The sequence below is a fragment of the Vigna unguiculata genome, chromosome 5, assembly GCF_037176805.1.
Source record: "Vigna unguiculata cultivar grain cowpea cultivar isolate G323 ecotype 2 chromosome 5, ASM3717680v1, whole genome shotgun sequence".
Taxonomy (NCBI): domain Eukaryota; kingdom Viridiplantae; phylum Streptophyta; class Magnoliopsida; order Fabales; family Fabaceae; genus Vigna; species Vigna unguiculata.
This window is the reverse complement of record NC_140796.1, coordinates 53,039,085-53,054,606: the sequence shown is the minus strand read 5'-3', so window position 1 is coordinate 53,054,606 and position 15,522 is coordinate 53,039,085. Positions and strand designations below refer to the sequence as shown.

General features: G+C 34.0%; 2 protein-coding genes across 12 annotated transcripts; both read left to right on the top strand.

Moving 5' to 3' along the window:
- The first annotated feature begins 332 nt into the window (after nucleotides 1–332).
- On the top strand, nucleotides 333–2,863 carry LOC114183734 (putative hydroxyacylglutathione hydrolase 2, chloroplastic). 4 transcript variants are annotated; one of them, XM_085673121.1, is made up of 9 exons: nucleotides 333–604; nucleotides 720–858; nucleotides 1,113–1,262; nucleotides 1,428–1,631; nucleotides 1,753–1,876; nucleotides 1,977–2,077; nucleotides 2,219–2,293; nucleotides 2,381–2,479; nucleotides 2,580–2,863. In XM_085673121.1, the coding sequence occupies exons 2-9, from the start codon at nucleotides 844–846 to the stop codon at nucleotides 2,724–2,726; spliced, it is 915 nt and encodes a 304-aa protein (XP_085529247.1). In that variant the 5' UTR covers nucleotides 333–604; nucleotides 720–843; the 3' UTR covers nucleotides 2,727–2,863. The 4 variants fall into 4 exon arrangements, with proteins under 4 accessions (XP_085529247.1, XP_027926657.1, XP_027926658.1 ...); XM_028070857.2 differs by having other exon boundaries at nucleotides 338–604; nucleotides 1,113–1,295; XM_028070856.2 differs by lacking the exon at nucleotides 720–858 and having other exon boundaries at nucleotides 336–604.
- A 1,841-nt stretch (nucleotides 2,864–4,704) lies between these two features.
- On the top strand, nucleotides 4,705–14,006 carry LOC114184844 (flowering time control protein FPA-like). Of its 8 annotated transcripts, none has more exons than XR_003604653.2 (7): nucleotides 4,705–5,177; nucleotides 5,304–5,549; nucleotides 6,266–6,307; nucleotides 6,515–7,485; nucleotides 8,083–9,400; nucleotides 10,836–10,942; nucleotides 13,658–14,006. XR_003604653.2 is itself a non-coding variant. In XM_085673765.1 (6 exons), exons 1-5 carry the CDS (start codon nucleotides 4,908–4,910, stop codon nucleotides 9,386–9,388), a joined length of 2,835 nt encoding a protein of 944 aa, XP_085529891.1. In that variant the 5' UTR covers nucleotides 4,705–4,907; the 3' UTR covers nucleotides 9,389–9,400; nucleotides 10,836–12,129. The 8 variants fall into 8 exon arrangements, 3 of the variants coding, with proteins under 3 accessions (XP_085529891.1, XP_027927984.1, XP_085529892.1); XR_014995312.1 differs by having other exon boundaries at nucleotides 13,617–14,006; XR_003604651.2 differs by having other exon boundaries at nucleotides 4,706–5,177; nucleotides 10,812–10,942.
- Nucleotides 14,007–15,522: the final 1,516 nt, after the last annotated feature.

The window sequence follows — 15,522 nt, the reverse complement described above, 5'->3', positions numbered from 1 at the left end:
ATATTAAAATTTTAAAATAAAACACATATATATTATATCCGAATGAAAAGTGATAAAGTTCACTTCATAGTCGAAAAGCGATAGCCCTAATGATATTTTCTTTCGTTTGGTTGCTATTGGAATTACTGATTTTGCTTTTACCCTATTTGCAAAGAAGGAAAAATGTTCATCACATAAAGTAAAGAGAGAGGAAAAAGGGTTTGAAGAAATGCAATTGGGAAGATAATAGAGGATGAGGGAAAGTGAGTGTAGTTGTCAACGTGGCATGCATTAAGAATGGTGTGTGGTGGTGTGATGCACAAATAAGCTTGATTAATATCTATATGTCTTGGTGTTTAGGGTGCCATGGCATTGCAATGTTTTGCCACCTCAGAAAAAAAAAATGAGTGAAAGTGAATAATGAGGAACATGAAGAAGGGGTGGTGGTGGAGGACACGGTGGCGCTGAGAGAAAGAGAGAAAAGCAACTTCCTTTTCAACCAAATAGTGCCAACGCACACTCTTAACTCATTCCCTTTTCAACCATACCCACAACACACCATTCACAGATGCAGCAGATTCTCTCTAAGACTTCATCTGCCATGGCCACTTTTCCTTGTTCCAGGGTTTGTATTTCTCTCTCTGTTCCCCTCATCTCTCCTTTCTTTCTGGGTCTTTGATTTTTGTTTCAGAGCATAATTTTCTCCTCAAATTCGGGTTTTTTTTTTTTTTATCTGTTAGAGTTTCGGAGGAAACGAGGAAAAAAAAGACAGCGTCCGATGATGTTTGTTTATTTATTGTCTAAAAAACTAAACCAAACACTTTTCGTGGCACCTCGTTGTGTGCCTGTTTCTTCCGGCATTCAATGAATGATAATAAGGTATTTTGCTTTTGATTGCTGAAACAAATTGTTTGATTCGGTGTGTTATCCGTCTCTATCCTCTGTGATCTGGAATCAATTGAGTGTGGTGTATTTTATTTTGTAATATAATTCGGGAATTCGGTTGTTTCTCTGCTGCTTGGTTAGTGATTATAACCTATCTTCTAAAGTGTAAGTGTGTGTGTTTCATGATACTTAGAAGAGGGTGTTATTGAATATTTGGTGATGCAATCTGATTATTCTGTGTTTCTTAGGTGAGAAGTGGATTGTGCGTGTGGCCAAATGTGAGACAAATTTGCTTTAGAAAAGGCATTCTGTATGGATTTATGCGATTGTTTTCTACACCATTGAAAACGCTGCGTGGAGCAAGTCGCACGCTGAGGGTGGCTCGATTTTGCAGTGTTGTGAGTATGTTTTCCTCGTTGCAGATTGAATTGGTGAGAGAAGGTTTCTTGTTAGTCTTTTTCAGTTGACATGGTGCTGTTGGATTACAATTATTAGGTCATCCAATATGACAAACTTTCTGAAGAAATACGCTGAAATCCTGATTTGTGATGCTAAATTGTTAGGTACCTTGTCTGAAGGACAATTATGCGTATCTTTTACATGATGTGGATACTGGTACGGTTGGTGTTGTTGATCCTTCTGAAGCTGTGCCTGTCATAGATGTCTTGAGCAGGAAAAATCGAAATTTGACTTACATACTCAACACTCACCATCATCATGATCACACCGGTGGAAATGTAGAATTGAAAGCAAGATATGGGGCAAAGGTATTTTTGTGTAACATTTTATGCAGAGTTATCATACTTTCTGTTAATAATCTGTGTACTTTTGGTATGCTTATAGCTACTACTTTGTATAGATGCTAACACTTTCCATGCTTTAACACAGGTGATTGGTTCAGGAACTGACAAGGAAAGGATTCCTGGCATTGATATCTATTTGAATGATGGTGATAAGTGGATGTTTGCTGGCCATGAGGTGCGTGTAATAGACACACCTGGTCACACCCGAGGTCACATTTCCATTCTTAATTCTTCTTAATGCTGAAAAGTGTAAAAAAGTTATCAGTTTTGTGTTGTGTAACTCATATTTTGAATTGATTCACACTGTAGGCCATATAAGCTTCTATTTTCCTGGATCTGGTGCAATTTTTACTGGAGACACTTTGTTCAGCTTATCATGTGGCAAACTGTTTGAAGGAAGCCCTCAGGAGGTTAGTTAATTAAAATGCACTTGTCCATTTTTTATTTTCCTTTTAAGGTTTGATATCTCTGTCTGGTAAGCCATTACATCTTGGAACAGAACATGTCTGATAAGCATAAATGTGATGTTGACAATGTTATCCATGTTGCAGATGATGTCTTCTCTTAAAAAGATCATGTCTCTGCCTGATGATACAAATATATACTGTGGACACGAGTATACATTGGTCAGTTTTGCACTTACTCCTGTTCTTTATGCTCTTTGCTTTATTTTTTCTTATGTGAAATTGACTTTGTTACCTTGGTGTTGGCAGAGCAATACAAAGTTTGCATTGTCTATAGAACCTGAAAACAAAGAACTTCAATCCTATGCTGCTCATGTAGCTTACCTTCGAAATAAAGGCTTGCCTACGGTAAGTTTCAGTGTTGCAACACACTTAAGTTTTTCTAAAAGTTCTTTCACTCCAAAACTTTAATTAATTTGGACCAAATTAAGAAGTAGTGTTTGTTCAGATTCCCACCACACTGAAGATGGAAAAGGCTTGTAATCCATTTCTTCGTACATCCAGTGCTGCAATTCGGCAATCATTGAACATTGCAACCACAGCAAATGATGCAGAAGCCCTTGCTGTCATACGGCAAAAAAAGGATAATTTTTAGAATTATTTATTTATTTATATTGTATAAGTCTTAAAACTTGTTCTATTTAGGGTTAGGGTATGAATCCATCATTGGAATAATATGTGTGCTTGATGCTATCTTCTCAATATGATTTCAGAATTTTGTTCTTGAGTTCATTTGGGAGTTGTGTAGTTGATGCCTGCGAAAATAGTTTTTTTTGCGATTGTGAAGTGTAACTGAATTGAGGCATGTTTTATATAATTTTGTTTGGAAGTTCTCGAAAATTGAGTTATTAAAAATTTTGAATTGTAAATTTTAGAAGTTAACAAAGTTAGGTGTTGTATTTTGTATCCTACAATTTAAAATATTAAAACTATGTTTTAAATTACGTAATTTAAAATTAATTATTTTTGTTTTATGTTGATTCATTCAAAGCTAACTTTTTTTTTTAAGATCATGAAGTCCAGACATTTCTTTATTTTTATTTTAATATTTTATTAATCCGATGAAACCTTTGCTTCATCCATTGAAACTACTTGCTACAACTACCATAATTGCATCTGTCAACACTTAGCAAGATTACAGCTAAAAGAAGTTTGAAAATGACAAAAGATATAAATCATAAAGGATAAAATAAATATTTAAAAAATAATTGAAGATGAAAGAAAATACATATTGCGCCAGAAAGTGAATAACAAAAAATATTATACGAGAATAAAAATATACATTTGAAGAAGCTCTTGGTACACTTAGAATAGTATTACAAAAAGATATTAGACGAGTCATTCCGTTTACAAATATTTTAATCTTTGATCAGATGAGGTGTTAATAAATTGATAAAACCAACCTAACAGTACATATTATACAAGTCATTCATATATTAATTGGATGAATCTAACATTATACATTAGATAAGTTTTTTTTATACACAAATTTAATGAGACTATTAATATACATTAATCGAGTATGTCAATTCACTAATTAAATGATTTTTGCAATATACATCGAGTCTAGTAATTCACATTAGTCAATTCACTAATTAAATGATTTTTGCAATATACATCGAGTCTAGTAATTCACATTAGATAAGTCTATCTATGTATTAATTATACAAGTATTTTGTGCATAAAACATAAAACAAGACATTTCATGCATTAACTAGACAAGTATAAGTATTTTGTGCATAAAACATAAAACAAGACATTTCATGCATTAATTAGACAAGTATATGAATATACATTAGATGAGTCCGTCCATACACGAATTAAACGAGTCTTGCAACACACATTATACGAATCTAATAATACACATTAAACTATTTTCATACACTAATTTGTATTTATAGTGAAAATATTTAACGTATTTTTACATAATTTATCATTCATATTTTTAGGCAATTTACTCATATTCTATAACATGTTATATTTTTGTATTTTTACAAGATATATTATTTACATATTTCTCTCTCTCTCTCTCTCTCTCTATATATATATATATATATATATATATATATATATATATATATATATATATACTTTTTAAACTTATAAATAGTTTTTACGTTGGTTCTATTTCAAATTTAATTATAACATAGATCATATTATTTCTTTTAAATATCTTGTAATACTATATATATTTAATTTTTTTTAATATAATATAAATTTATTAACGTAAAAGATTATAAAAAATTGGTTCGTGTATATCCACGAGTTTAGAATTAGTTGAATATAATAAATTGATTACAATATGAATTATATTAGATTTACGTGAATATTTTTTAAAATAAAAATAATAAAAGAATTAAAAAAATAAAAGATCTAAAATTCCACAAAAGTAACACGTAATAGTTACTTTTTACTATCAGTTAATTATTTAAATAATATTTAAAAAAATTGAATTAAATAAAATCGATGAATATTAAAATTAAATTGAAAAAAAACGTATCAGTGCGAAATTGTAAAACTCAACCAAAATTAGAACTTTGGATAAGAAAGTTTGTATAATTTAGCCTAAGAATTTCATGCGGTGACGTGGGTTCATGCGAGGAGTGGAAACAGCCGCATCACAAAAAACGAGTTTTCTCACAGCAAAATCAAAATTCCATGTCTTTCATTTGTAGGGTTTGAAACGCTCTTTGCGATAATAAACTACATTTGGGGATTTTCCCTCGCCTTGAAGAAGCAAAACCTACTTCTCCATTGTTGCAGTTTTCGAATTACAATGCCGCCTCCTACAAAATCCATGGAAAGCGAGGAGTGGGGAACTCCAACCAACAACCTCTGGGTTGGAAATCTGCCGCCGGATGTCGCCGATTCCGATCTCATGGAACTCTTCGCTCCGTACGGTTCTCTCGACACACTCATTTCATATTCCTCACGCACCTTCGCTTTCGTGTTGTTCGGACGCGTCGAAGAGGCCAAGGCGGCGAAAACAAACTTACAAGGAGCGTCGTTGCGCGGGTTTCAAATCAGAATCGAATTTGCAATACCGGTTTGTGGAAACTGAAAGCGTTTATCGTTGTGATTTATATTTATTTTTCATTTATTTCACAACGTGACTTTTCACTGGGAATAATGATGGTGATTAAATAATAAAATGAACGTAATGTGTTTTTAGGCAAGGCCGTGTAAACAGCTATGGGTGGGTGGTGTTAGCCACAACGTAGCGATGGAGGATTTGGAAGCGGAGTTTCGTAAATTCGGTAAGATTGAGGATTTCAAGTTCTTCAGAGACCGTCGTACTGCGTGTGTTGAGTTTCTCAATTTGGATGATGCTACGCGGGCCATGAAAGTAATGAACGGGAAGCGATTAGGTGGCGGCCATATTTGTGTGGACTTCCTTAGGTCCCAATCTATGAATAGAGTAAGCTTCTTTTGATTAATTTGCTGTTAAGTTCATTTTCCATTTTTTGTTTTGTTAATTCGGTTGCCTGTTATGCTACAAGCATCTTCATGTTGTGGTTGTGTCTATAAAGTAGTTTCATTTAGGTCAGTGGAAAGTGGTTGTTTTAAGCTTGTGTAGAATGAAGATATTGTTTTTCAGTAAATAAGAAAGTATGTTAAGATCAAGATTCTTGTATCTAAGGAGGGGTCATAGACTAAAAAATGTGAGATTGTAAAATTAATTATAACTAGCTTAAATACAAATGTGCTGTCACACAGTCACACTCATGTGTTTGTGTGATAGAGAGAGAGTCAGAGTCAGGTTTAGCAATCTAAATTGAATTGGTGTGTGATCAGGGTATAGATCATAAGGTCTTACAATCTCTCTAAATCTTAATCATTATAACATTGATCAACATTACCATACATCTTTATCTTCCGAAATCTTTGTAAATGAAAAGAGGGCTTTGTTTACTTTAATTTAAAGCTTTTCTGATTTCTTCAATGGTGTCTATTGGATGTCAGCTATAACAGTTTCAACAACTGTTGCTTTCATGTTTTATATGGAAATTGTTGAACTGGGTTGTTCCTTGTAAATCTTTAGCGCTTTAGCTTTTTTTCTTTTTTGCTGTTTATTATTTGCTCTTCTGTCTATTATTCTCATGTACCTATTGCTTGCTTTACCGATTTCTATAGGATTTTTTTGTTGACCAAGGGCAGTTTCAGGCTAGACCTCAGGTTAGAGTTCCACAATCCTAATTGAATTTGTTTTTAGTTCTGTTTATCTGTGATTGGATACATGATATGTTTATGTTTTAGTCAACATGCACCACACTTTGTTAGGAAGAGTGGGTACATAAAATGATTAATTTTTTCACATTTCTATATGCCTCTTACTTGGAACTTTACTAATGTTCCTTATAAATACTCATTCGTGTGTCACAGCATTTGCAACCTTCAATGGGGAGGAATAGTCCACCCAGTAACATTTTGTGGATAGGTTTTCCTCCTTCGTTTCAAATTGATGAACAAATGCTCCACAATGCCATGATTTTGTTTGGTGAAATTGAGAGAATAAAGAGTTTTCCTTCTAGACATTATTCATTTGTTGAGTTTAGAAGCATTGATGAAGCTCGCCGTGCCAAAGAGGGCCTTCAGGGACGGCTTTTTAATGATCCTAGAATAATGATTATGTATTCAAGCAGTGATACAACGCCTGGCAAAGATTACCCTGGATTTTATCCTGGAAGTAAAGGGCCTTTACCTGATGGATTAGTAAACGAGCTTCCATTTCGACCACCACAAACGGATGTATTTGGTCAAAATCGTCCTATTGTTCCAAATAATTTTCCGGGGCAATTGCCACCCGGTGGTATAAGTGGACCTAATGTCTCACTGCGACCTTTTGTTCCTCAAGGTCTTGAACCTCTTAACAATGGTCCTGATTTTAATGAGATGAGCACACTTCACAAATTTCAAGATGGTAGCTCAAAAATGGGTCCAAGCTGGAAAAGGCCATCTCCTCCTGCCCCTGGGATGCTTTCTTCTCCTATGCCTGGTATTAGGCCCAGCTCTGGTCCATGGGATGTACTTGACGCAAACCAATTTTCAAGAGATTCTAAACGTTCAAGGATAGATGATGCTTTGCTAATTGGTGATGCTTCATTTCCTTTAAGAAATATTGATGACCGCGGATTAAGATTAGAACAACAATTTGCAATCGATCCAATTACTGATGGAGGTGGTTCTGGTCCAAAGAGTCACCTTGGTCCAGTCGGCACCAGGATCACTTCTGGAGTTCCTGGTTCTGTCCAATCTGATATTGATCATATATGGCGTGGAGTTATTGCAAAAGGGGGAACTCCTGTTTGTCGTGCTAGATGTGTGCCTATTGGAAAGGGGATAGGCACTGAGATGTGAGTATAATTTTCCCTTTTCTTTGGTCCGCTTTTTGAAAGTCAAGGGATTGGATGAAGAAAATGGTTTTGATCCTCATAATTGTTATTTTTAATCTCTTGTTTCATGCAAGGTCCTCATGCAGCATGTAATTTTGTCATTTGCATGTTGTTTCTTTACTGTGAAACATTTACCATGACATGAAATTTCAGTATTTTGCACTGTGTGCAAGCTTTTCTGTTATATTTTATTGTTCCTCCTGCCTATGAATAGGAAGCATAGTCTGTTTATTGTTCTTGCAAAGTATCATGTTCCTGAACTATGTTTTAAAATTTGTAGATGAAATATAGTGTAAACTATAATCCTAGCGTATGCATAATAGTTTTGGTATGGATTTGAATGGCAACTATTTTGAAAGCAATGCTAAAGGAAAACTATCACTTAATTTGCTATGTAAATTCTACGTGTGTACAGATGGGCATCATTGCCTTCTATTTCCTTTATGCCTACCCTTTCATTTTTCCTGGAGAAAGTTTTGATAGCCTCCTGCCTCTACTTTTTCAAGCTACTCTTTTTTGTTGTTGTAATTAAATTTTGTTTTGTGCTTTTTTCTGCAGTCCTGATGTTGTAGATTGTGCTGCTAGGACTGGATTGGATATGTTAACGAAACACTATGCTGATGCAATTGGCTTTGAAATTGTTTTCTTTCTCCCTGATAGTGAAGAGGATTTTGCTTCATACACTGAATTCCTTCGTTACCTTAAAGCAAAAAACCGTGCTGGTGTTGCCAAGTTTATTGATAACACCACCTTATTTTTGGTACCTCCTTCTGATTTCTTGACCAAAGTTTTGAAAGTCACAGGACCTGAACGATTATACGGTGTGGTTCTTAAGTTTCCACTAGTTCCAAGTAGCACATCTATGCAACAAGCAATGCATTTTCCTTCGCCCTCTACTCAGTATGTGCAACAGATTCCCCCTTCACAACCAGAGTATGGTTCAATCTCTGTAAAGGAGCAACCAATTTTACCAATGGAATATAACAGATTGTTGCATGATGATTCTAAGCGTCTGCCAAAACCACATCATCTTGCTACCAGTGTCACTCCTCCAGCTCATTCTGTTCCTCCTGATTATTCTTCTACTTATACTGCTTCTGCATCCCAAGCGGGAGTTACATTGACCCCTGAACTTATTGCAACTTTAACTTCGTTTCTCCCTTCAACTATACAATCATCAACAGCTGGTGGCACAATGACAGTGGTTGGTCCCTCTACTATGAAGCCACCTTTTCCATCTGTTGCATCTAATGATGGAAGTCAATCTCATTTGTGGAAACAAGATCAGCAAACCACGGATCAACCTAGTTATCCTCCTCAACAGTTTGGGAGTATTAATAATGCTCAATATCATCCTTATCCACCTGCATCTTCTACTGGGCACCCTGCTCAAGTTGTCTCTGGCAGTGCTCATTTCCATGATACGGCTTCAAGTCTTCAGCAGCTAGGTGCTGTTTCGACATCTACATCCTTGAGTAATTTCATTATACCTCCTCAAAATGGACAGGAAGCTGTTCCCCCTCAAGTCAGTCAACAGTATCAGGTGGAAGTGCCCCACAGCAATGAGAAAGGCTATGGAGTAGTTCAGGGAACGGATCCCTCGGCTCTATATAGTTCTAAGGCATTCCAACAACCTAATAATCTTATTCACTCATCCAACCAAGTTTCCAATGCTGCTTCACAGCAACACATGAATTCAGAGCCCCCAAATCAGCAACTTCAAGCTGCTGGCCAGGGAATCTCTGAATTGGAGGCTGATAAGAACCAGAGGTACCACTCAACACTACAGTTTGCTGCAAACCTTCTCTTCCAAATACAGCAACAGCAAACCCAAGGAGAGCATGGACCTGGAAATCAACAATAAGAATTGTTTTTCGTGAGTAATCATTCTATAATTAATTCTTTTAATTGTTCTTTATATCGTAATAAAATTTGGTTGATTATTTTCTTCACATCTAGGGATTGTGATCATATTGTATTATTTTCTCAAATCTTTTATGCCCCAGGAATAAACATATTGCTTGTTACCTGTTGCATAGCTTAGTTGCTTATTCTATGGATAAATCATCTCTGGCTTCTAAATCTGAGAATCATGTAGTAGTAATTTGAGAAATGATGCTTGCCTTTAGTATTTTAACTGGCGTTGTCATAGGATGCATTGTTGTGTTTATATGTTGGAAATTGGGCCTTCTGCCTTTTTTTGCATCCACTAATGATAACACTGGCAGTAGACGAGGATCACCTTCATGCACCTAAACCTTGTGAACTGGTCTAGGTAGTGAATTAGGCTATAAGATATTTGGAAGGTTTCTAAGAACAGTTATCAATTCCAGATTTTGGAGTAGAGTGGTCAACCTTCAACATGACGTAGCAGATAGCAAGATGATTGTTTTTCTAATGGTTTTTTGGCACATTAATTTAATACCATATATATAAATGCCCAAAAATAGAAATACCCTATCAATGAATTTTTTATAATTAATAATAAAAACTCAGTACTTGAACAAAGTACAAGTATATGACAAAAGTCAATGAAACAACAAAATTTAAACATCTAAAGAACAAATGAAATTGATACTGGGAGAGAGAAAATGGAAAACGTAGCACAAAGGAAAATGGACGTGAAGAAAGGAACTGAGAACAGAGCACAAGAGTTGGGAGAGAGTGAAAAATCAGGTGTGTTGTTTAAGGTGTTGCTGGAAATTGCAGTGCGATTTTATCCAAGGGTTTCTCTCCTTCTGAAGCTGGGGAACATTAGGGCTTTTCATGGATTTCGACTGTGCTTCTCAATAGCGACTGCGCTGCCTCTAATATTGTGTCTGCTATTCTGCTCTGGCACTATATTGCCACTATTTGCTGCAATTGATAACATAGCTTGAAATACTTTTTTTATTCCTTTAATAGTGAATTCTAGGATATTAAAATTCTCGTGTTTTTGTAGATAAATAAACAAAACTTTTGCAGACATGCTATTCTACTGTTAGATAAAAGTAAATTTTTATTTAGATTTCCATGTGTACATCATGTGAAAATGAGTGTGGGTACAGCAGTGGTTTGTCTAATAGTATAAAATATGTCATAATGGTGGTTGACCAGTAATATTATGCAATTTTATACCACTTCTATTCTGTTATTTTTTCTTTACACACACGTAAGTAGAATTTCACTGTTTTAGTGTGACATTTATTTCCTGCCCTTTATTGCTATATTTTGGAATGTACATTCAGGCTTTGCATGGTTGACCTTTCTTTGTTTATATCTTACTTTGTCGATTTTTCTGATTACAGTTTTGCCTCGTAATCTGTTAATAGTCCCTGGAATGCATGCTGCTTGTTAAGTGTACATGTTCTTCCATCATCTTGGATATCTTCTAGAGTTGCTACATTCCTCTCACTAACATTTGGAAAACCTTATTCAGGTATGTTAAGAAAATTGGCTAGCTCATTTCACAGTGCTTTACATTTTTGTTCATGGAAGTCATGTATGCTGTTTTATGGTAAATTTCAGTTCATGGAAACCGTATCTGTAGTTCTATATTCTGTATGAAAAATGGTGCAGGTTCTGTTTCATTCTTTTTATATGTGTGTGTATTGTTATGTGCAATAGTTTTTCATGTTGTTTTATTAAATATTTAAACCTAGGACACATAATTTCTTGTAGAAATCTGTGTTTTTGATATTAAATATTTTTTTTTCTGAAATACATCAAAATGGGTCCTGTATTTGTTGGAATGATTCAATGATTGATGATTGATGTTATAGTTGGGCTTATTAGTTTTCACTTTTTCTTCAATTCGTTGTGACATTGTGTTAGGTTAAGTGTAATTGATTTTGCAAATTTCTGTTAAATTATCATCAATGGGAAGGGGGCTGTCTGTTGGACTTTAGTTACTTTTAGGGATTATTAGGAACTCTGTTGGGAGGGAGTATTGACAGCATTTGATCCCCGGGAAAAGAGAATGAAGAGTATTAGTAATGCTCCCATCGTATTATTTGCACAGTACCGTCCTTAGTACATCCCTTAGTAGACCAGTGCCAGTAAGTGACTTAGTTTCATGTATGGTTTCATACGTACATAGATACATCAACTCTGTAACAATTACCATACAGTACTTGCGTAATGATTCAGACAAATCAAGTAAATACCTCGTTTGTAGTAGACCTCCTTCTGTTTATTTTTGAACAGTTGCATTAAATTTATCAATTATTATTTATTTCTGATTAGTTTAAATTAGTTGTCTTTAAATTCTCTAACATATGCCATATCCATTTTCTCTATTTCCAGTGTTTGTCAGACTGTTTGTGTTTATTTTTTGATTGCATGGATACAAAATTGTAACAAAATACGGCATAATAATTAAGTTTTGAATTTCACTACGCTGCAATTGCACTATGATGACTTGTTTTAAATGTTGTTTCCCAGTATTTTTTTAGCTGTAGTCTTAGAACACTTTCTTTCCCTAGAAGGTTAAATATAGGCTTGGGAACTCAATCACACTAACTTGTTTCTGAGTTGTAATTTGAACTATGTAAAGGATCTTAAGTGTGCTTCCAAAGATTATTTGAAGACACTTTCTGATGAAATTTGTAAAGTGAGTTACTGCTATTTACTGCTTTCTCGTCTAACCATTCCATGAAACGATTAATAGAATCTAATATTATTTTGGTACCAAATGCCGTTTCTGATTTTCCATTTTTTTCCTCCTACGCTTCCTTGTCATTACTTCTTTCGTACCCAATATAATATGAAGATTTGTTTGCATTCATTCTATAGCTACCGAATATATCCCAATTACTTCATCAACTGGCTTTAGAGTATAGGTTTTTTAGTTGATCAGAGGCTTATGAAAATTTCCCTCCCAAATGACCTTGTTGATTAATTGATTTTTTGTGCTTTATTCTAGGCAAGAAACATTAGTTGAAAAACGTGAACCCCTAACTGCATTTTCTAATTTTATTACCAATGCGTAAATACCCACGTGATTGCAATAGACGTGATTCAACCTCAAATTCCATTCCCAGTTTAATAATGGATAACATAATTCCGAATAATGTATCTAAATAAGTAGTCATTGCAATTCCATCTGTAATGCTGGTTGTTACCACTGCCGATAAAATTTCATCAGGATGACTAATTTGATACTGGATATTTAGGCATAAATTTCATGTCATGAGTATAATTGCATGCTTTTATTTCCCTGCAGAGCAGTTAAAGTCAATTTATTGGGTCTAGTTATTAAATGTAGGAAAGTGGATCTGTCTGTGTGGGTATGGGTGTGGGGGTTCTGGTTTACGCCATAAACCAGTGTTGGATAACAGGCATGGCTTTGATAATCAATTTCATTTTAGCTTTATGATCCTAATTTTTCAATCTATTTTCACCAGTACTTTTCCTCGTTCTGCGTTTGGTTAGCATACGAAAATTAGGGAATCTTTTTTTAAAAAAAAATCGTTTACTTCCAACAATTCCTGTTCATCCATCGGGATGCCAGTACATATTTGTGTTATTTCATTGTTTAGTGAATTACTGCGGGGTACTTACTGTATTAACCATGCTTTTGTGCTCTCAAATGTGACGCGTTTCTGAATCGGAAAACTCTCTAGTGTGAATTCATTTTGCTGATTCCTTCCTGTATAAATTCGCTTCCAAATCGGAAACACGTGGATTAACGCATAAATCGTACGGATAAGCTGATTGTAGAAAAAAAGAATAGTAAAACTTAATTTTGGATTATTGTTTTCCTACTGGTTATTTATTAGTCATCTATCCTTTTCTAGTTTCTTTTCATTCCTAGTAGTATCTTGTTGATACATATTTCATACGCTTGCTTTGAGATTCTGTGGACTATATTAATGACAACCAGTATTCATGATTAGATGTCACTAGTTTAAAAATCTGAACATTTCAAGAGCCGTTTGGTTGCGCATTAATGGTGATGTAACAGAACATTTGTGATTTTAAAAGTTTCATTCAGACTTGATGTTTTAACCCAGATAAGAAAATAATAATTTTTCATTAGCCTTAATGTTGATTAGTGGTGTGATTTCCTTGGTACATAATTGAAATGTAATGAATGAGAAGGTTTGGTGCAGTAATGGATATGACTCCTAATGTCCACTCTCTGGAGTTGTAGGTGATTGCTGAGTGCGCAGTACTTAAGAGATGAACGTGTCCGTGTGCCGCATCACCTCACCACCATATTTAATAAATACAACCAAGTTCGTCGTGTAGCATTCTATTCATGATTCTTTTTTCTCTCTTCGTTAGTCGTATTTTACTTCCTTCTACCTTTTTCAAGCTGTTTTTTTTTTTCTTGCGGAGAATGTTCACAAACCTTGTTCTTATCAAGATCCAGTTCCCGAGTTCTTTGTATTTTAGAAAGGGACCCATGTGACTCTGAAAAAAAAATGTTATTGTACCATTTTCTATGTAGGGAAATCTACGTTTCGGTGATTAATTAGCTCGCGGATCGTTTACTTTGATTTCTGAACCATGTGATCTACAGATACAATACTTTTCAAGCATTGACAAATATCATAATCAATTTGTAATCGTTGCCGATGGATTAGTTCATACGAGATTGCTTGAAAAAGAGTTATTACATTTAGCGTTGCTTGACTCAACTTTCTTTCGCAATAGTTTAAATGATTATTTAACTAACTTTCGTTTATAGTATAATATTCTAGTCTTGCCGAGGCGCAAGGCATGTAATTGGTGTAGCGAAACTACAATTTCTATTCATGTTAGTATTTTTTTTCTTTGTACCACTCTTTAATAAAAAAAAAAGCGAGCAGATGTTAATGAATTATATGGTATAAAAGAAAAAGAAAGGAAGTAAACAAATTGTTATTCTTTTTTTTTTTCAACCGCTTTTAGGGATTAAACAAATTGTTATAAATAATTACAATAAAGTCAAATGTACCTTAAACATTAATAACACTGGAACAATAATAGTCACAAAGAGAATTGCAAAAAATAAAATGGAGAAAGAGATTTTAATAAGGAAAAGAAAAACTTGCAGAGAATTCTCTTAGAGCGTTCTCTCTTTAAAACTCTCTTTCTTTGTATTCTATTTGAAGTGAAGGATGTCTCTTAACATGACGAGAGCCCTCTTAAAAAGAAGATGAACTGTTACAGTACTATGTACCTATAACATTACTTCGATTAGTACAGTAATTGATTCACACTATTGGCTTCTCTACAAACCTATGAAAAAAAATATATTATTATGAGCATTTTAAGAAAATTTGTTAGAAAGACATCATGAGTCGAACCACATTTAAATAATTGACATCATTTTTTATTCTAAACCTTTAAAATATTATATTTATGAATTTTCAATTTTATATGATATTCAGTTTTTTCATGTCTATCCAAATATGTAAGATTCATTTCTACACATAAATTCTTTGCATTCTCCAAAATAATTTGATTTGGAAGAATTGGGTCACTTTCACACCATCTACAAAATTGGTAGAGGGACTCATCTCTTAATCTATGGTATCAAATACCATCTTATCTGAATCTAACTTAAAAAGGGGAAGAAAATATTATTAACGCACTCTAATTTTTCTAAATCCGGTTTTTGTAAATCCAAACAATCTAAATTGAGGCTTCAGAGCATATAAGAGAGCAAGTACTTTTACAAGAATCACATATAAAAAAATAACTAACAATCCTGTTATCTAATCAAGTCATTAGATACTAATGATCTTCAAATGTTGATTATTTATAATAAAATCTAACGGGTAATATTTATTAATTTCGATTTCATATAAAAATCTCTTTCTCTAAACACGTTCGGTGGTTAAAATTTATATACGTGGTTTAGTTATATTTTGTATTTTTTACAGTCAGATTTAGTTTTTCAAACTAATTTGTCAAAAAGATTTTAAAACATTATAAATATGAGATTTTAATTTTTCACACGCACACACCCATATATGTATTTATAATATTTCAGATTTACAGTTCCATAAATCATTGTTTTTTGTTATT

Excerpts from the sequence above, each read along its gene's own strand:
- LOC114184844 (XM_085673765.1), top strand. The coding sequence starts at position 4,908 with ATGCCGCCTCCTACAAAATCCATGGAAAGCGAGGAGTGGGGAACTCCA. Across the intron at positions 5,178-5,303 it reads GAATCGAATTTGCAATACCG|GCAAGGCCGTGTAAACAGCT; the intron begins GTTTGTGGAAAC and ends ATGTGTTTTTAG. Across the intron at positions 7,486-8,082 it reads AAGGGGATAGGCACTGAGAT|TCCTGATGTTGTAGATTGTG; the intron begins GTGAGTATAATT and ends TTTTTTCTGCAG.
- LOC114183734 (XM_028070855.2), top strand. The coding sequence starts at position 548 with ATGCAGCAGATTCTCTCTAAGACTTCATCTGCCATGGCCACTTTTCCT. Across the intron at positions 1,296-1,427 it reads CCTCGTTGCAGATTGAATTG|GTACCTTGTCTGAAGGACAA; the intron begins GTGAGAGAAGGT and ends CTAAATTGTTAG. Across the intron at positions 2,294-2,380 it reads GTGGACACGAGTATACATTG|AGCAATACAAAGTTTGCATT; the intron begins GTCAGTTTTGCA and ends TGGTGTTGGCAG.